The sequence below is a fragment of the Meriones unguiculatus genome, chromosome 8 (assembly GCF_030254825.1).
Source record: "Meriones unguiculatus strain TT.TT164.6M chromosome 8, Bangor_MerUng_6.1, whole genome shotgun sequence".
NCBI lineage: Eukaryota > Metazoa > Chordata > Mammalia > Rodentia > Muridae > Meriones > Meriones unguiculatus.
Window position 1 is genome coordinate 2105754 of NC_083356.1, and position 19699 is coordinate 2125452.

General features: G+C 56.0%; 2 protein-coding genes across 4 annotated transcripts; both read right to left on the reverse strand.

Moving 5' to 3' along the window:
* Window positions 1–601: 601 nt before the first annotated feature.
* Window positions 602–4878, reverse strand: Smim41 (small integral membrane protein 41). Its single transcript, XM_060388575.1, has 2 exons — window positions 3397–4878; window positions 602–1033 (listed from the first exon to the last, which is right to left on the reverse strand). The coding sequence occupies exon 1, from the start codon at window positions 3953–3955 to the stop codon at window positions 3470–3472; it is 486 nt and encodes a 161-aa protein (XP_060244558.1). The 5' UTR covers window positions 3956–4878; the 3' UTR covers window positions 602–1033; window positions 3397–3469.
* A 144-nt stretch (window positions 4879–5022) lies between these two features.
* On the reverse strand, window positions 5023–11464 carry Atg101 (autophagy related 101). Of its 3 annotated transcripts, none has more exons than XM_021654439.2 (3): window positions 11187–11464; window positions 8769–9081; window positions 5023–5620 (listed from the first exon to the last, which is right to left on the reverse strand). In XM_021654439.2, the coding sequence occupies exons 2-3, from the start codon at window positions 9018–9020 to the stop codon at window positions 5216–5218; spliced, it is 657 nt and encodes a 218-aa protein (XP_021510114.1). In that variant the 5' UTR covers window positions 9021–9081; window positions 11187–11464; the 3' UTR covers window positions 5023–5215. The 3 variants fall into 3 exon arrangements, with proteins under 3 accessions (XP_021510114.1, XP_060244556.1, XP_060244557.1); XM_060388573.1 differs by lacking the exon at window positions 11187–11464 and adding an exon at window positions 9219–9387; XM_060388574.1 differs by lacking the exon at window positions 11187–11464 and adding an exon at window positions 9197–9217.
* Window positions 11465–19699: the final 8235 nt, after the last annotated feature.

Here is a 19699-nt window from a genome sequence, read left to right on the forward strand (position 1 = left end):
TTTCACACACGCCCTTTGAAACCAGAAGCCCAAAATGAACTCTTTCTTCCATAAGTTGTCTTGGTCATGGCGCCTCACCACAGCAACAGCAATAATTAGTCTGGCCAGGCTTGGGGAACCGATGCTGACTGAACTCAGAGCACACGTCTATGAAGTCCGCTCTCAGAGAACCACATACACACACACACACACACACACACACACACACACACACACAGAGCCTGCCCTGCCCCCACTGGCAAAGCTCTTATTAGAGGCTCAATAAAGCCAAGCTCTTGACCACACTGACACGGGTCCAGGGTGCGTACGAGTCACTCCCAGCCACATCACATCCACACTCACAAAGTCCTGGCTCTAAACCAGCTGGCCTTTGACTGCCATCCTACAGAGGCTGAAGCAGGAGGATTACCACGTGTTCAAGTCCATCCTAGAGCACACACGAGTGTCAGGTCAGCTTGGGCTATTGCAGAAAACCCTAAATTTAAGAAGAAAAAAAAATCTGCTACAAATGGACCAAACTGAAGGGGAATGAAAAAAACAAACAAGCCAGGAATCCCAGGGGTCAAGGGCTAGAAATAGACCACACACTCAGAACTGTATTTCCGGCCTCTTTAATAGCAAGCCACGGGAAGCGATGTGCGCTGATGGACGGCTGTCGCACGCCCCAGATGGGAGGTGCTAGCCCACGGTCCTCACAGCACTAGGCTGCCGGGCCGTCAGGCTGGCATCGGGCAGGACAGAGGCTGTGCACACGTCCACAGAGGCCTAGCGTGAGAGGGCAGTTGGGGTGTAAAGCCACTTCAGTGCCCAGGGCACACTCATTTCTGTCCCACTCCAGGAGTGTCACACAGGAGTGTCACAGCTCAGAGGTGGCTCAGAGTGTCACGGTCCCAGGATGAGGCGTCACCACAGGCCAGGTGTCCTTGGTCCGTCGACTGCGACACAAAGTGGGTGTGGCGGGCAGCTGGGGTTCCCTGGGATGACAGCGGGTGGAGGGAGAGCTCTCCAAGAGGCACACAGCCAGCTCCAGCACCTGTAAGACAAGGTGCCCTTGTCTTGACTGAGGGAGCCATGCAGGCCGCTGAGGAGAGCAGAAAGGCCCTGTACACGATGCTGAGGCTGACAGGCTAGCCCAGGCTGTCCGTCCATCCACACAGGCTTCAGGCTGACAATGCACTGGGAGCCCAGATGTCTGCTCCTCAGGCCTACCCCCAGGCCTTTAAAGGGGGCGACTGCAACATCCCTGTTCCCGTTCTCCAAACTCCTGCATCCCCACCCATCCTGACAGCCTTGACCAGACAGAGATCCGAGGCAAACTTCGGAGCGTTTTCCCTGTCCCGAACACGTAGGCCCCTAACACCACAAACTCATTCCAAACACCCAGCCCAAGGGACATCAAAGGCAGGAAGTTGGATGAAGAAAGCTGCTGCCTGCCCACTCCCCCAGCTCTGCCCCCACCCTTGGTGTGGCAGACAAGACGATGCTGGAACAGTCACAACTACACACCCCTAAGGCCGCAGGGACTTGTGCAGATAGACCGCTTGGATCTTCCCATCTATGTCTTCTCCAGTAAGTCTCCCAGCCCCTCCCCTGTCCCTCAGGTTCCAGCCAGGAAAGCTGAGGCCAGCTGTAAGGAGCTGCCGCCTGGCATCTGAAGACGGTTCTAGAAGCAAAAAGGTCCCTGGCAAGGCCACTGAGGAAGGGCGGTGCCGATGAGGCTTAGGGTTGCGGCCCCTGACCCAGGCTGGAGGCTACACACTGTGACGGCTCCTTACTGAGGGAGGGGAGCCACGTGTTCTTCCAGAGTCTCCAAGTAGTGGGAGAGCGGAAGGGAGAATGGAGCCAAGAGACTAAGCTTGGAACCCAGAGCTCTGAGGTTGAGGTCCAGCTCTGCCCCTCCCTCTCCTGGGGATGCTGCCTATTTGCCTCTTTGAGCCTCATCTTTCTCGGAATTTGAGTGTGTCCATTTCCCAGTGAGGGCGTTCAGAAGGATCTAGAGACTGCCAACGCACTGAGGAGAGAGAAGAAAGGCACACAGGGAAGACAACAGAGTGTGGTGGGCAGCAGGCCAGCCGGGAGGAGCCTGGTACAACACAAAGTTCCCCAGTGCCCAAGACCAGGGAAGTGAGCAGGGACAGCTCCCAGGGCCCTGCCCACTACCCTGACGCCAGGGGCTCGTTCTCTGTTTCATTCTGTTTCTTCCTCTCCCTTTCTCTCTCCCTCTCCCTTTCCCCCTCTCTCTCTCTCTCTCTCTCTCTGTCTCTCTCTCTCTCTCACACACACACACACACACACACACACACTGCCCTGGACTCTGAGGACTCTGAGGCGGAGTGGGAGGCATCTCTGATGTGAGAAACCTGTCACTCCCCAGGCTGGTGTGGCACGGTGGCCCAGGACTAGTGCCAACTCCTTAGCTGCTAAGCAAGGATCACACATCATCAGCTTCACAGCGGATTACCTGCACCTGCCCACACCCTCAGCCCCTCACCAGGCCATCCCTGCAGGCAACCCGCACCACCGCCTCCTGCGCTAACTTGACAGCAGGAGTGGCCAGTCACCACGGCGCTCACAGAAGCCCTCAGTGGCCAGTCACCACGGCGCTCACAGAAGCCCTCAGTGGCCAGTCACCACAGCGCTCACAGAAGCCTCAGGAGTGCCCACACACAGCTGGGCGTCAGCAGGAGGTGATGAAAGCACCCCCATCTCATGGTCCAGTCTAGGTGGCCGTGGACGGGAATTACTCTGTCCTTCAGGCCACCCAGGTCCTCTTCCAGATGGTTCTTGTCTTTGGAGAGCTGGAAACAGGAGACTCAGACACAGCCCCACAGCTGGGAACCCTCAGCCCCACTGCACTCCCGCCAGAAACCTTGCCATCACCACCCCCCAACACACGGCGCACAGAGCTCCTGGCTGCGCTCGAGCCAGGCGTGAGCAGGGCTCAGGGGAGAGGGCACTGGCACACCCATCCCCACAGTTCACCCAACAACCAGGGAGGCCTCAAGCAGGAGTGAAGGCTCCTCCTCCACCTTCACCTCAGCCTGCCACCTCCTCCACAGACAGGAAGGAGAGAGCAGCAAGCTGAAAGCCAGGGCCGGACTGTATGAGCCTCCGGTACAGAGGGTCCTGTTTTGCCCAGCGGATGGCAGGCTGGGCTGGGCAAATTCAGGGGTGCGGAAGTGTACCAGTCCTATCCAGCCTCCCCGCCCTCCTCCTTTATGCCCGTGAGAACACAAAGGCTCAGGGGTGGACCTTGAGGGAGACTTCGCTCAGAGACACAGGGATCCTCCAGCCCCGGCTATCAGGCTACACACTGGGGGTAGCCAGAGGCCATCACTGCATCCACCCCACTCAGCCCCACCCCCAGCCCCACTCCCTGTGCCTCAAGGCACTCACCTGGGCAGGCTTGTGTGATGGGCCTTCTGCTGCGCTCCACAGAAATGAGCTCCGACGGCACAGGAGGCAGAACTCAAGAGTCATCGTCCCCTGCACAGGCACCAGGCTCAGCCTCCTGTGATGCGGTCCTCTCTCGAGCCAACGGGGCTGTCAGACCCTGGGCTCGCAGGAGGAGCCCACCACCCAGGAACAGGATCCCGCAGAGCACCAGGAGCGACAGCACGCCCAGCACTACCGCCTGCGCCATGCGTGGCCCCTCTGGGGTCCCAAGTGGCAACCCCGATTGGTTGCAGCAGCTCAGCCAGGCGGCCTTGGCCGAGGCTCCCACCTGGGAGCCGTTCATGCTCCCAGCAGCTGGCCAGATATGCACGCTTGGAGCTGAGGCCCAGTCAACGTATTTAAGGGGCGGGCCTCCAGGGGGCCTACGACCCACTCTGCCCAACTCCATGCAGAGATCCTGCTCAGGCCCCTCCCACACAGGCTTCTCCAGAGTGGCCTCTAGGGCTTCCTGTGACAGGCTGTGTCTTACGCCTGGACTATCTGTTCCCCAACTCCACATCCGTAACTCAGAATTGCTGGTAAGCCCAGGACTGTCCCCAAGGCTTTCCTCCTTTGCAAAGGCCAAGATTCTGCGCCCTCCGGGCTTATCAGAACCTCTAAGATTCTGGACACCCCACACCCACCCAGGCCCCAGCGCGGACCACTCTGAGCAAAGCACAGGGCAAACAGCTCTCTGTTCCCACCTACAAGTTCAACACTTCTTGTCCACAGGGACAGTCAGAATGGTGGAAACCCTTCCCTCAGGGCAGGCAAGCAGAATACGGGACTCTTCCAGACCCCAGGCCAGAAAGGATGGCTACAACAAGGTACCCAATGGCAAGGCCTGCCTCCATTCTTTCCCTTCTGTCCTATTTACCAAGGGCACAGATCTAGAGGGCAAGAGGGGAGGGGGTCACAAGGTCACAGCCCAGATCACAGCATGCTGGGCAAACTTGTGACGGCACCTTTTCCATCACCAAGCCCTCTCCGGCATCCTCCAGAGCCAGAGACTGAGAGTAGAACACCAGAGCCTGTCAGGGAACAGCCAGAGGCAACGCAGGCACAACCCTGGCCATGCACCCTGCTCCAGGACCATGACCAGGATGCCGCAGCTCCAGCATTTCTCCTGACAGGCAGCACACTCAGCTGCACTCAGATCTCCCCAGGCGTAGTCAAGGGCATCACAGAGAGCAAATGAACAAAGCACAAAGCACAGCAGTGGAGACCGTGTGCCTGTGTAGAGGTGAGTGTGTCCCCGAGCACTGCCATAAAGAGTGAGGACGGGCCAACCTGAGCACCGTCACGGGACACCATAGTCCCAAGACCGCCTTTCCTCAGATGCCCCAGTAACCACAAGCCACCCCACGGGCCCCTCCATGGGACAGGTCAGGGTTACACCTGGCTGGCCAGCACCGGCGTGTGTGGATGTCTTACACCACAAGCTCCATCAGTTCTAACCTGTCCTTAAACTGCATCAGCCGGCTCCTGCTCTAAGCTTGGAATAGAACCCTCAACATACGGTGCCCTCAGGGGAGTGTCAGAAAGCGTCCATGTTTCCGGGCAGGACACAGATCAAGAGAGCTGAGACAATCTCGCACGTCAGCTTTATTTACCACCTCACGGTGGCTCGGTACAACGTGGACAGCGAAGCCCACCATGGCCGGTGTGGCACCGCTGCGTCCAGGGCCGCAGCACTGCAAAGCTGGTGAGCACAAAGCAAGGACGCCCAGGGCTTCTCTCCAAGTCTCACCAGAGCTCCACGCCGAGGGTCCCGCGCGGCCTACAGGGCGAGGGTGTCTTTGATGAGCCTGCGCATAGTGGTGGTGACGGAGGTGCCCAGCGCGTCGGCGATCTGGAAGGAGATCTTGTAGAGGTAAGGCTGCGCGTCCCGCAGGCCCGTGTCGAACACGTTGTCCACCTCTGACTGCGTGGGCATCTTGGGCAGGTACTCGTGCCGGCTCATCACCTCCACGATGTTGATGATCTTCTCACACAGCTTCTCGCCCACCTTCTCCCGGCAGATCTGCCGCTCCTGCTCCGTGGCCAGGGCCACCACATGCACCTTGACTGTCCACACCTCCCAAGGGATGCACTCATCCGAGAAAGGCCAGCGCGACTTTTTCTTCTGGTAGAATTCCAAGGACATCTGGCCCAGACCGTCGCCACCCGAGTTCCGCAGTGCATCCTGGGAAGACAGGAGCCATGAGCAGGCCATGGCCTTACACTGTGAGCCTGATTCCCACACCCAGGGAACTGGTTTCCACCCCTACCCACCCAACCCCCTAAACAAGGCAGGACACGGAACCCAGAGAGCTGTGTGACTTGTGTGAGGCGACACCAAACCCTGACGGCCTGAGACTGGCTCAAGCAAACTTGCCCACAGCTGGCTGCGGGGCGGTGCTGCATCCAACGTGAGCTGAGGTGCACACACGCCACACAGGCACACACTCACACACGGTAAGGCGCTGCACTGTGGCCAGGCGCCATGTTGTGGGTTGAATGGGATTGGCCACAGGCTCAGACTGAATCCTCGGTCCCTGGCTGCTGGAACGGTTGGGGTTTTAATTAAGGTTATGTGAGAATATGAGGGATTTTCGACATGGATGCGGAAACATCTGAGGTACTTCTCAAGAAAGGAATGTGGGATGCCAACAAAGGTGAGAAGGAACACAGGAATGCCCACGCCTTCCTCAGCTTCTAGAAAACAGGACAGACCCAGGGCGTGAGGTGCCCCCACGCCCCAGACATTCATTTAACCTTGAAGACCCACCTAAGAATCAGGCTTCCTGGCTGAACTGTAAACAGCAACTATCAAGGAACCGTAACAATAAAGCGAGCCTTCGATGCAATGCGTTTGCACTCTGTGCTCCTCGGCCAGGTCCCTGGTTTCCTTTCCGTTCTTCCACATCAATCGACCTCTCACAAGAACCGTTTGATTTGGAGGGTGGCCTTATTGGAAGAGGGTGCCACTAGGAGCAGGCTTTGAGGCCTCAAAAGCCCATCGGTTCCTGCTCATGGATCAAGAGTTCTCAGCTACTGCTCAAGCACCATGTTTGCCCGTTGTCATGCTCCTCACCTCCATGACTGTGGATTCTAACCCTCTGAACAGAAGCCCCCAATAAAAGACTTTAATGGTTGCCTTGTCATGATGTTTAACCTAAGGAATACAAGCGTCATCAAGATAGGGTGCACGCCTGCAATCCCCGCACAGGGGAGGTAAAGGCGGAAGAGTGGGAGAGTTCAAGCAGACTGCCAGGTCCAGAGGCCTCTTCAGGGTCAAGAACTTTCAACATCCCCACCGGCTTCTCTGAGCCACCCCAGAAGGGGGGAGACTCTTTGTCTTACTGAGGTGAAATGACAGTAGAGAAGCAACAGCACACGGGTGAACAGACTGCTCAGTAAGGAAGTGTGCTCACAAGCCTGGGGACCAGAGTCTGATCCCCACAGCCATAGACAGATGCTGGGTCGTGTGGATGCTGCGAAGGCTGGGCAAGGGGATGCCTGGGCTCACTAACCAGCCAGTCCAGCCTAACTGTGAGCACTGGGCCAATAAGGCACTGTCTCAAAGGATGATGCCCTGGCTATGTCCCGGCCTCCATAAGCACGTTACACACATCTGTACACACACACAAACACAAAGGTATTTAAAAAAAAAAATCACCTGCCAAAGTGATCTCCTGAAGGGCTGCACCAAAGCCTGACTCCAAGTTGTCCGATCACAGTTGTCACTCAGCTTCACACCAAGGCCTCCACTCTCACACTAGGGCCTCCTCTGTCACACCATTCTCGGGTCCCTCGACCTTTACATCACTTTCCAGAGCTGCAGAAGTGGCTCACTGGACGGTACTTTCAGAGGAACCTAGTAGTTCCAACACTCAGAACCACATCTAGCTCCAGCTCCATGGAATGTGACAGCCTCTCTGGCTTCCACAGGCACGAGCACATATGTGGCATATACTCACATGGACACACACATACATGTAATAAAATACAATCTCTAAAACCTCACCAAGATCTCCTCCCCAGATAAACCCTCCTTACTTCCTACGTCATTACAACACAAACGCAGTCTCTTTTTAAAAGCTGGAAGAATGGGAAGCTTAGGGACCGATTTAGAAGAGGGCGTCAAGGGATGGAGTTAAGAAAATGAAGCACGAACAGATCTGGCAGCTTCATCTGCTCTCTGCGTGGGACCAACCATCAGGAACTCTACCATGCTGTCCTGTGGGCTACTGCTCCAGCCTGGGCACAGAAGGCGAAGATGCCTCCAGGGCGGGCACAGCCATTCCTCCATAGACAAACGGTCTCACACCCCTGATGGACAGTGACAATGGCTAACGGCCTGGCGTCAGCATCAGACCCCATTCACACACTAGGCACATCTTGATCACTACACCCCGTGGCACAGAAACCATGAGGCAGGTACCACTGCAGCTCCAAGTTCATTTTCTGAGAGGTCACCTGCCAGGGGCAGACTTGCTGAGGAGGGATGGCTCTGGTCCCTACTCTTAGGCAGGCCTTTCTGTGCCCGCCAGTCACCAAGCAATCAGAAGGCCGAGCACTGCCTGTCTAAACAGCGACAGGAAATCTTCACAGGCTCGCCCTGTCCAAGCTTATAGTGCACAGGAACAGACAGGCTCAGGGAACAAAGGAACAAAGGGAGGAGAAAGGGAAAGAAGAGGAGGATTCCCCTTCCATACTTTGAAACTAGAGTTCTTACTGAGGAAAAAGATAAAACTCACGTTGCCAGTGATGGGGGAACAGGGCAATCTGGAAAAACTGAAAGACACCATGTGACAAGCTGTCTCTCATGGGAAATCTAGATTAAATACACACATACACATGTGGGACACAAAAGGCGGACTGTCTGGAGGAGAAAGGAGACCAGGAGAGGGATGGAGAGATCAAGGTACAGTGACACACGTATGAGACATCATAAAGGAAGTCGTTATTCTTTACACTATCTGAAAAATATTAAAACCCAGTCCACTTCCATCACCAGAGGGAGGTGACCAACATGAGCAGCTGGTGTGTCCCTGCCCCTTTCCCCTGCCTGGAAGAGTGTACACAAGCCTGGGTCACAGTGACCAAAGGAATTTCAAATTCAGACAGACGCCATTCAGGTGAGGACTTCTCTAGACTGGAAAGGCCCAGACTCTGTGGGTAAGAAACAAGAGAAGCCGTCATGGACAGCTATGGGGAAGCCATCATGGACAGCTATGGGGCTCTTAGTATAGCTGTTCTTTTTGACTGCTGCTCTTCGGCCTGGCCTGAGCTTGCCCACCACACAGCAGGGAGAGGGACAGGTACACAGGCCAGATGCACTCACCTACCTTGAACTCCCCAACGACCTTGCGCAGAGCACGGTCCAGCTCCTCAGAGGAGACGCGCACGTAGGTGAAGTCAATGAAGTCACAGTCCACGTCCTGGACGCCCACCGTGCCGATGGAGTACGTGCCCTCCTTCTTGTAGTGGAACTTGCCTGTGCTGCGGTGCAGGAGCACCGTGTGCAGCACGGCCAGCATGGCCTCCTCCACCTGCCGCCCCTCCACCGACACCTCCAGCACTTCCGACCGGCAGTTCATCCTGCAGCCAGAGCCCGAGAACAGGCGAAGGACAGCACACCTCACCCCGGCGGGGGCCAGCCTGTAAGAAACAGGTCACTGTAAGAACCAGGTCACAGCGGCCGTCCACTTTCTGCTCGCTGGCTCTGTCCCCAACTCGACTGGCCTCCAGTGTTTTGTTATAAAAATCCACAGACCCTTGGGACCAGCAAGGGGCACCTCATCAGCGTCTCCAGCCCAAATGCCGGAGACGAGACTCGCTTTCCACCGGTGACATTCGGTCCAGGGGATCAGCGAAGCTGCAGGTGCACAGAGGCAGGAAGGGAAACAGCCCCATGATGGCAAAAGCAGGAGTGGGAGCCCAGGGAAAAGCCCAGGTAATTTCCTGGGACCTTAACAGCCTGCTTAAAGCAACCGGACTCTGTCCCAAGAGCAAGAGTCACCGAACCCCGTGTGCATCAGGTCAGCACTGGCCAGAGGGCATACACAGCTCTTTACACAAACCACTTTGACAGATCAGTGAAAGCTTTGAAGGCAGGCTTTAAAACCCACAACACACACACACACACACACACACACACACACGCCAGAGCCATCTGGACTCAAGGGTAAAATACATTTAGTACAGAAAGGCTGGGCAGCAAGATCAGCCAGAAGTGCGACTAGCAATGGGACAGCGAAGTATGCAGCGTGTGAATATTCGTGCAAACAGTTCCGGGGTCAATAGCGAACAGCAGTGCTCTCGCCTCTTTTATACTTTTCTTTCTTTACCTAGTCTTTGTTTGTTTGGTTGGTTGGTTTTTGAGCCAGGGTTTCTCTGTATAGCCCTGGCTCTCCTAGACTTGTTTTGTTGACCAGGCTGGCCTTAAACTCACAGAGCTCCTCCTGCCTCTGCCTGCCTCCCAAGAGCTGGCATGAAAGGCGTGTGCCACCACTGCCTGGCAATCTCAGGTATTTCGTGACAGGAAAAGAAAAGCCAACACTCTCTCAGACCTTAAGCAAATCATCCAGCCCCTGTGAACCCCATTTTCTACCTATAAATTGGGACTACAGAAAATATTTAAGATAGTATACGTAAAACAGTCTAGTAGTTGAAAACAATGACTCAAATGTTAGGCATCCGGGTTGTGCAAACTGGGGGTGTGGTTCAGTGGTAGAGCTCGTCTGGCATGTGAAAGGGGTCCAATCTCCAGAACCCATTAAAAGAGACAGAAACAGCGAAGTTGCATCATCTTCAAATGGCTGTGTCAAAGACTGAACAAGTTACATGTGTATGCCACTCTGCTGTGCCTGGTGAGCAGCAACCTTCACTACTGCACTGTTATTACCTGGCAGCCATGCAAAGGGCAGGTGGTAGGCAAAGAGCCTGGGAGGTAAAGATAAGTTTCTTAGATGTGTGCCCTCCTTGTCAGTTTCCTGGTGACTTCTCACAACCTCAAACACAGACCATCTCCTCTTTAGACGGTTAACCATTTCCTTGCCAAAGGACTCTACATCTCGTGTTTCAATCCAGGTAGTTTACTATCTGCCCTGTTAGTGTGTTTGGGAAGTGGGGGAGGGGTGTTACTTTTTGAGACAAGCATTCATCTAATCCAGGCTGCCCTCCAATTCCTGACAATCTTCTGCCTCAGCTCCCCGAGTGCTGGGCTTTGTCTTCTGCCCTTACGCAGTAGGGCTATCTCTGGACACAAGGCAACAGTGTGTGGACCACGCTGCCTTCAGGCTGGCTCCCCCTCTCACCTGGCCATCCGCTCAGGGACGCCCGCACCATCGCGTGTTTTCTTCCTTTCCCACCCAACACTGTTCCTACAGGAAAGGGGCTACATCCTATTCACCACTACAGGCTGGCTCCCGTTAAGCGCTCAATGCTTCCTGACCCGGAATTCCAGCTTCTTCCAAAGGTTCGTTTCTCCTGGATCAAGGATGTGGCAGCTCTCTTGCTCATTACTATATTTTCCCTTGTTTAACTCCATGCTGCACTTCCCCGCCTAAAGATTCCCAGCTGCGGTCCAGCCATTTCTTCTACTCTTCCCCCTAAGCAGCAACCTCCCTCGGTTTCAGCACTGTTCCAGGACCCACTTCTCCCTTCCAGCCCCAGGCAGTTTACACGGGGGCTGCATGTCTCTCTGGTCCCCTAACCACCAGGATGAAGTCCGGCTGATCCCTCAGGACCTGCCAGTCCCTCACCTTGCGTGGAGAGACCGGAGCAGGAGTCACTCAGCCTCGAGTCCCCTTCTTCCGCCGCTCCTCCCGCGCGAAACGCCGAGTATTCGGGGACAGACCAAGAGCAAAAAACACCAGAACAAAACAAAAACAAACAAACAAACAGGCGCTCTGGATCCGAATCGACAACTCGCACGGGACGTCAGGGAGGCGGGCCGCAAGCTCGCACACGCTCGGGGGCGGACGGCGACGAGGGCTCAGACCCGCACCACAACTCCGTCCAGGCCGGCGCTCCCGCACCACAGCCGCGCGGACCGGAAGTCTGGGCGGCCGCAGGGCGGAGCCGGGAGGAACCATCCGCACCCGCGGCGGGCGCTCTCCCGGCGCGGCTCGGCCCGGCCCGGCCGGGCTGCGGCCGCGGCCTCGGGAGGCGCGCGGGAGCCGTGTCCTCCCCCGTGATGCTCCGCGGCGGCGCCGGCGCCAGGTTTTCCTCCGTGACCGTCCTCGGGGCCGTGAGGCTCGGCGAGAACAGCACCCCCTCGTGTGGACGAGCCCACTCACGCGCACCAGCGAGAGGGTTGTTTGGGGCCGAGACGACTCGCTTCCGCCATCGAGACGAGAGGGCAAGAGGGGGCAGGCGGACTCGGCGCTGCCCCCGGTGGCCGAGCGGAGTCATGGCCCCTGAGCCCTGCGCGGAGGCCGCGGGCGACCGCCTCGCTCGGAGGCCCGCGGCGTGGACAGCAGGGTGCTAAGGCCGCGGCCTCCGAGAGGCGCCCGCAGATGCCTGCAGGACGCTGAGCGCCCGGCCGCGTCCGTGCTGCCCTCAGTCAGGCTCTACGTGATAGAAAGAAGCGCTGCCGGAGGTTCCGTCCTGACGCGGTTGATTCTCTGGCATCGCTTGTGCTTTGTTCGGTCCGTTGCCATTTAGCTCCCAGAGAGCGTCCATGTCCCCAGCTTCCAGCAGAGGGCACCCCTGAGTTGTTTAACGTGAACACTGATGTCCAACTATTCCCAACACATTTCATCTCCCAAAGCCGCAATGCCTAGTTTCTAGCAAAACTACTAGGTGAACATGAAATTGACAACGAGAGAGTCAGTCACGTACTTAGATCACTGTGTGGCTAACAGCCTGGAGTCCAAACCGAGGCGTTTCAGCAACACCTGTCTGGCTTGTCCCGCAGAGCCCTCCACTCACCACCATTCCCTAAAGCGGCTCACCCCCCAGGAAGGAGTGTGTCAGATGGACAGCTCCTGCTGTGTAGCAGGGAACCTCCATGATTCGTGGTATGTTTGCCAACTTTCCGCCACGTCGATCTGGAGTCTGAAAGGGATAAAGGATTTACACTCTTGGTGTACAATAGGCTCCTGAGGGTTAGGACCAGGTGTGTCCTGGGGGCTGGGGGCCTTGAACCTAGAGCCGTGTGCATCCGGGGTGGGTTCTCTACCGCTAAGCTACAACGCTGTCCTGAGCTCTTTGCTAGCCATTGTGCCAGGCACTTCAGCGCTGACTTTTTCGTACCTGTGCCCTTCAGGCAAGATAAAGGTCTGCTGATCGGCAGTGATCACCGTGATGGTTAACGGTGTCAGCTGCAGCTTGAGTGGACCTCCCCCAGGCATTAGTCAGATGAGGCAGTGAAGGTGCTTCTGGTGAGAGAAACGCTGGTAGATTAAGTGAAGACGAGGGTCCTCCCCAGTGCGGTGGGTGTCCTCCAGTCGGGTGTGGATCTTCTGAAACGAAAAGCCTCACGGGCCTGTACCGGGCATTCTTCACTGCTTTGGGCTGGTTGTCAGTCCTTTCTTGAGGCTCCAGACTGCAGCGATCAGATTCAAACTAAGCCTTCGGCACTTCTGGCTCTCCCATTGCCGACATCAGCTCCTGGGCTGTCTGTGTAATGAGGTAAGGGTCTAGTAAACATCCACCTCTCTCCACCTCCTCCCGTGTGTGTGTGTCTCGGTCCGTGTACCCTACTGTGTCCCTGCAAACTCTAAGATGCGTGCCAGGGCCACACAGCTGCTCTTCCCTCACTCTGCCCGTGTGTTTTAATCACATTGCTGTTGTGACTTCATTGTTGTTGTTGCTGCTGCTATTGCATTGGTGATTTTGAAAGAACCTCTCTCCAAGGCTGGCTTGTGATTCTTGACCCCCTGACTGCCCTCTCAGCCGGCTGAGTGCTGGAATGACAGGCCTATAGCATGCCTGTCCTCCACACAGCACCCTCCTCCCCGCTCCACAAGGCATGCTCCCCACTAGGCCTCTGCTGCCTATCACTGAGGCTGATTCTTTCCCCTCCTCTGATTTCACATGCTGGGCAAGCCTCGCCTCTTCAGACTTTCCTGACCTCTTCCAGGGCACCTCAAACCACAGGTCCCATCCGCCTTGGCCAGAAAGGACGACGGTGTGTGGCATGACTTTTCTGATCTACACCCTGACCCCTAATGGCCAAGATACAACTGTTTAGCCAGGACTGGTGGCACATGACTGTAATTCCAGCTGGTCAAGGCCAATGAGACATAGTGAGTTCAAGACCAGTTTGGGCAACTAGAGAGACTTGTCTCAAAGTTAGTAGTATGCTAGAGGCTGTAGAGCATACTCAGTGGTTAAGAGCACTTTGCTGCTCTTTCAGAGGACCTGAGTTCAATTCTCAGCACCCTCATGGCAACTCGCAAGTCCAGGTCCTGGGGATGTGATGCCCTCTTCCGGCCTTCAAGGATACTAGGTAATAGGCACAAACATGCTACATATACATACATGCAAGAAAAAAATATATCAAGAATTTTTTAATCTGTTTTTTTTGAGACAGGGTTTCTGTGTGTAACCTTGGCTGTCCTGGACTTATTATATAGACCAGGCTGGCCTGGAACTCACAGATAATCCTCTTGCCTCTGCCCCCTGAGTGCTGGGGCTACAGGCATGCACCACTGCACTGGCTAAATAAATCTTTAAAAGTATAATAAGAAGAGTTCTGGGAATACAGAGCAGTGGTAGAGCGTTTGTCCAGCATCTGTGTGTAACGCCACACAGACAACAATTCTAGCTCGCTGGGAGTTCCAAGGCGTACAACAGAGACAATCCAGGAGACACACCTGACCAAGAAACCTCAAGAATGGTCTGAGGGCTGAAGAGATGCCTCATGGTTAAAAGTCCTTCTCGTTCTTGCACAGGACCCAGGTTTGATTCCAGCGCCCACATGGCAGATCACAACTGTTCACAACTTTAGTTCTGAGGGATTTGGTCTGTCCTCTTCCCACATGCAAGTGGTGCAAGACATCCGTGCAAGCGAAACACGCATGCACACGAAATAGAGTTAGCAAGTCTAAAAAATGAAAAGAAAAATAAATGGTCCAGAAGAAATGACAGCAGGCTCTGTGGGGCCAGAAAGAGCAAGAAAGGCAGCTGCTGCTGTCATCCTAGGAGGGTCCCTGGTGGCCTGAAAAGGAAAGGAACACACTCAGAGCAAAGAGGGAAGCCATCCTTATAGTACAGGCCCTTCGGAACCTGAGGCAAGAGGATCAAAAATTCAAGGCCAGCCCGGGCTGCAGAGTCTGAGTAAGTCTGAAGCCAGCCTGGGTCACACGGCAAGAAAGACCCTGTCTCAAGTAAAACAAGACAAGAAATCCACCAGTGTTAAGAGGAGAAGTAGCAGGACACATTCTCAGAAAGGTGGGAAGTGACCAGACAGGAGAAGAAAAGCCAGGTCGCTGCAGAGAACACAAGACAGCAACTTGAGCAAATGGGCAGCGGGGACGGGGGTGCCAGGAAGCCATGGAGCTACAGGGTTTTCTGGAGAAGGGCACGAAGAGGCGGAGAGGCCTTGCTCAGGGTGCAGCAGGAGCTCTGTGGCAGGACAGGCAGGGACAGAAGCCCAGGACTTCTCAGTGAGCATCCAGTGTCTCTGACTAGGGCGCTATCAGCGAGCTTGCGGCAAAGGCCTGGGGAGGGACCTTGAAGACTAACCCAAGTCCTTGGAAGCAGGCAGCTGGCGTTGCCTGATGAATGTGGCCTCGGATGGCCCCACCTCATCCTGGGGTGTACCCAGGGGAGTGCTGAGCCCTGAAGCTGGCCCCAAAGGCCACTCCAGCTGCTGCAGAGCTGACCCTAGTGGCGTCACAGGGCGTGACTCAAGCCCCAGCAACAACAATGAGTGGGACTGACGTCAGGCTGGGGGCTCCTGACGGTGGCCAGCCTTGCTGGGTAGCCAGAACCCTGTCCGCTGACCCTCTAGCTAGGCCGCGGGGGACAAAGACCAGCTGTCCCCTTCTGACATCTGTCCCCTGGGATCCTCCACCTCCCACTCTTTCTGAGATGTCCCATGGCAGAGGAAGTGGCTGAGCAGAGGGGAAAGTGGAGAAAGTGGCAGAGATCCTCACAAACCGGCCTCCCTGCCCAGCTTGCCGGCGTTTTCAGGCTGTGGCCTCAGGACTTGGGGGGATATGCCCTTCCTGCATTTCAACTGCTGTGTGTCCATGCGCTGTAAAGGCCAGGATGTCTGGCCAGCTTGGGGTGTCAGTGTGTCTGTCCCTCGGATTGCCCCACCTCCCTGAAAAAGCTATGCATTTGTTTCTTTGAGAGCGTGTGTGTATCTGTCCTTCCGGGGGAAGGCGTCTACGTGACCATCCTTGCGGAGGGAGTTTGCCACTGCGACTAAGGTCGGGGGTCTGTTTCTCTCCCTGGGGACTGTTCCTCTGGCCCTGGTCTCAGCTAAACCTCGACAGTCTATCTTTATGGTATCCCAGCTCCCTGAGACAGCGGGGAACCACCGGGGTTCCCCCCAAGGCTGGTCTCCTGGGTGGGGGCGCAGGCTGGATGGGCAGGGCCAGTCAGCACCAGGCCTGCCTGGCTTGCAGCTGGGCACCGCTTCCTGCTAACACAGCATGTACCAGCTGGGACAGGCCCCCTCAACACCCTCCCCTGACTGGCTCAGCTGCCACCCCCCACCCCCACAGCCACAGGGAGCCTGATTTATGGTCCTGCGTGGAGGCAAGACATTGCCAGTGTCTCGGTCAGACCTTGAAGAGACCTCGGGTGGCCCCCAGCCTGCCAGGTTCAGGCCCAGCAGGACAAGAGGGGAGCCAGAGTGGTGAGGAAGATGAGCAGGCAAGAGCCTAGCAGAGGCGGGCACAAAGCAGGGGACCCTAGAAACGCAGGGCCAGCCTGGAATCCAGATTGGGGCAGGTGTGTGTGGCTGGAATGGGTCTCCTGCCCTCAGAAGGGGCAGCAAATACGCTTTTTCCTTCAACTGGCTCCAAAAGTTTGAATTTCCACTAGCCATCAAGGCCTTCTTCAGACAGTCCCCAAAACCTGGGGGTAGGGAAGGGCATTGGCAGAATCCTGAGAACCTGTGCCCAGCACAGGGCTAGAAACACCTGGGGCTGAGCACAGGTTCCTCTGAAGGGAAAAAGCTGGTAGCTGAGCTGTGGAGCGGTAGGACCAAGCCTGGACATAACTGAAATCGAGGTAGGCAGAGGCCTGCCTGTGGATCTCACGCTCTGAGGAGGCCCACCCATCCGGGCTCTCTGAAGTCAGCAGCTTGTTGGATGGGCTCACTCAGACCTTGAAGCTACCACTCTCTAGAATCCCTGGTTCCACTCTCATGTGAGGCCATCCAGAACCACCCATGTCCAGGACACAGCATTGCCTGGCTTCATACAGCTGCTCACTGCCCAGGGCCACAAAGTGGTCTCCTACCTCACAAGCCTGCCCGTGCTTCCCTCTCCACCACTGGGGCCACTACCACAGACCAGAGCATGCCGGGTAAGACTGGACCCCGTACACAGCTCTTCACCAGCATAGTTGCCAGTGATTTTCAGAATTCCTCATCGTCTCAAGGCTGACCTCCACCACCTCCCTCCAGGATGGAGACTGGGAGTCTAGACCCGATGAGAGGCCCCTCGCCCACCCAGATCTAAGGAGAAAAGATGCTGCTGCGCCCACTTCAGAAGCTCCCCGTCCCAAGGCAGTCGCCTCACAGCTGGGGACGGGGTCCAGGGCCTCTGGGCGCTGCGCCCAGCGTGGGCAGGGGCCACTAGGGAGGCAGGTTTCCTGGGTCTCCCGTGAGGACAAACAGCAGGCTTTGAGGACTTGGAAAATCCCGCCCGGGATTCCAGGCCCTGCCAGCGTCACTGCCTTTTGACTATTGTCCCCATCGGAAACGGGCCCAGCCCCCGGCCAAGGGGGACAGAGCCACCATTGTGAGGCCCCAATAGACTCAATGCCCCCTTGTTCGCCCTCTCAGCCCCTAAGCAAGACTTGGAGGCCAGTTCTTCCAATTGCTGGTAGAAAGAAAGGGCCTCCCTCCAGGCTCCAGCCTTAGGGTGGGGCAGAAGCAGCAGGTCAGCCCCACCCTGCGCCCCAAGTGCAAGAGGCCTGGAGAGGAATTGCTGTCAGCAGACAGTCTTTTATTCCCAAAGCATGGGCTGGGCAGCCTAGTGGTCAAGAAACTGCACACTCCCAGCATGGCCACTTATGAAGCCTGGGGAGGCCGTTTCCTTCCTCTGAAGAGGATACCCTCTTTTGAAAATACAGTGGCTAACACTTACCTAGGTACAGGCCTGCAATCCCAGCACTTGGATTGGGGCAGGAGAGCTGTTGTGAGTTCAAGGTCAGCCTCCCTACACTGAGAAACTGTCTCAAAACCAAGAGCAACAGAACAGCGGCACATCCTGTGAGGTGACAGAAGCACAAGGGTCAGGAGTTCTAAACCATCCTTACCTGCCTCCACTTCCTTGCAGTGAAAAGGGCCCAGCTGGGGGAAGGCCAAATTCCAGCAGACGTCAGTTCGCTAGCTCAGAGTCCCGTAAGGATAGAGATTTTCCTTGCCTGACACACGCACAGCGTGGAAGGATGAATTATTTTGCCTTTCTCAGGGACAACCCTGTTCTTGTATTTTCCAGCGCTAAAGGCGTGCAAGGAAAATGAGAGGAAACTGGTCTGGTTGTCAGTTACTACCATTCTGCTCCCAGGAAGCACTGTCAGATAGGGAAACTGAGGCTGGGTGAGGCACTGGCTCCTGTAACAGCAGAGGGAAGTGGAGGCAGGTGCTAGGGTTACTGGTGAAGCTACTGGGGACCAGCTAGTGTCCCAGGGCATATGCTTGGAAGTCCACAGCCCCAAGGGAGCGTCTACCATGCTTGCCAGGGGCTGCCAAAGCCACCCACCTGTGGGCCTTTCTTGAGACTGCAGTGTCCTCCTAGACCTCACGGGTGTGTGAGTGGAGCCCCTGAGGGAGTCTCCGATTGGGTGGAGCCTGGGAGACGCTCTCAGTCCTTTCTGACTCTAGAGCAGACTCCCATTTTGTCCACTCAGGTCCCGCGTCAAGGGGCCATGGACCTGTTGCCTTGGGTCCTGGGCCAAGGGTGGCGAGGAATGGCTGGGAGGGTCCGGCCTCCAGGGCTCTTGGGAGATTCTGGAGATGAGTCTATGCTAAGCGTGGTAAGGGTGGCCAGGCCCTGCCTCTCGCCAGCGTGTCACAGGCCTGGGGATGCTGTTGGTTGGATTCGTGTTTCCCCATCTCTCCCCAAGTGCCGAGGGGCCAGCCTGCAGCTCGTGTGCACTAGGCAGTGCCAGTGAGGTGCCAGGCCCTGGCCACGAGGCCCCGAAGTCAGCGGTAAGCTGGAGATCCTTTGTAGGACACCTGGGCACAGGTAAGGACTTGAGAACAATCTTCTTGCGGAGAACCCAGAGACTGCTGCTGCAGATCCCGTTGCTGGGATTGGCCAAGGGTGGGGACAGCGAAAACGGAGATCAAACAAAACCTACATTAACATTGGCGACCGCAGTTCCCAGGCTCACCATACTCTAAAAAGCTCCGGGATGGTGGTAGAGGGCTCGCTGAGCTCATGTGAGGCCCCTCCTACTCCACACCCCAAAATAAAAAAGACAGCTCAGGAGGTACAAGATGGGCAAGCTAAGCGTCATCTCCGGGACTCAGGCTGTGAAGGGGAGAGCCAATACACACGCACACACGTGTGCCTGCACACCAGCAGAGGGCACCAGCTCTCACTATAGATGGTTGTGAGCCACCATGTGGTTGCTGGGAATTGAACTCAGGAGCTTTGGAAGGGCAGCCAGTGCTCTTAACCTCTGAGCTGTCTCTCCATTTTTTTAAAATTTATTTATTTATTTATTTTTTAAAGACAGATAGGGTCTGTGTAGCCCTGGCTGTCCTGGAACTTGCTTTGTAGACCAGGCTGTCCTGGAACTCATAGAGATCCGCCTCTGCCTCCCGAATGAATGCTTGGATTAAAGGTATGTGACTCCATGCCCAGCTAAAACCGTGAGCTTCTTTTTCATAACCAGTATTAAACAAAACAAAAAAAAAAAAAAAAACCCACTTTTTAAAAATCAAAGTCTAAATCACAAATTGCCCTATATTTACCCCAAAGTTTGAGCCCTAAGAAACAGACCTGTGGCCTGAGGCCACCTGTCCCTCAGGTCTGTCCCGCTCCCCTGAACCCAGCCTGGTCTCCTCACCGAGGGCTCGGCGGTGAGCAGTTTGGAGAGGCTTCCCATTTTAAGGGGCGGCTCCACACGCAGGTGT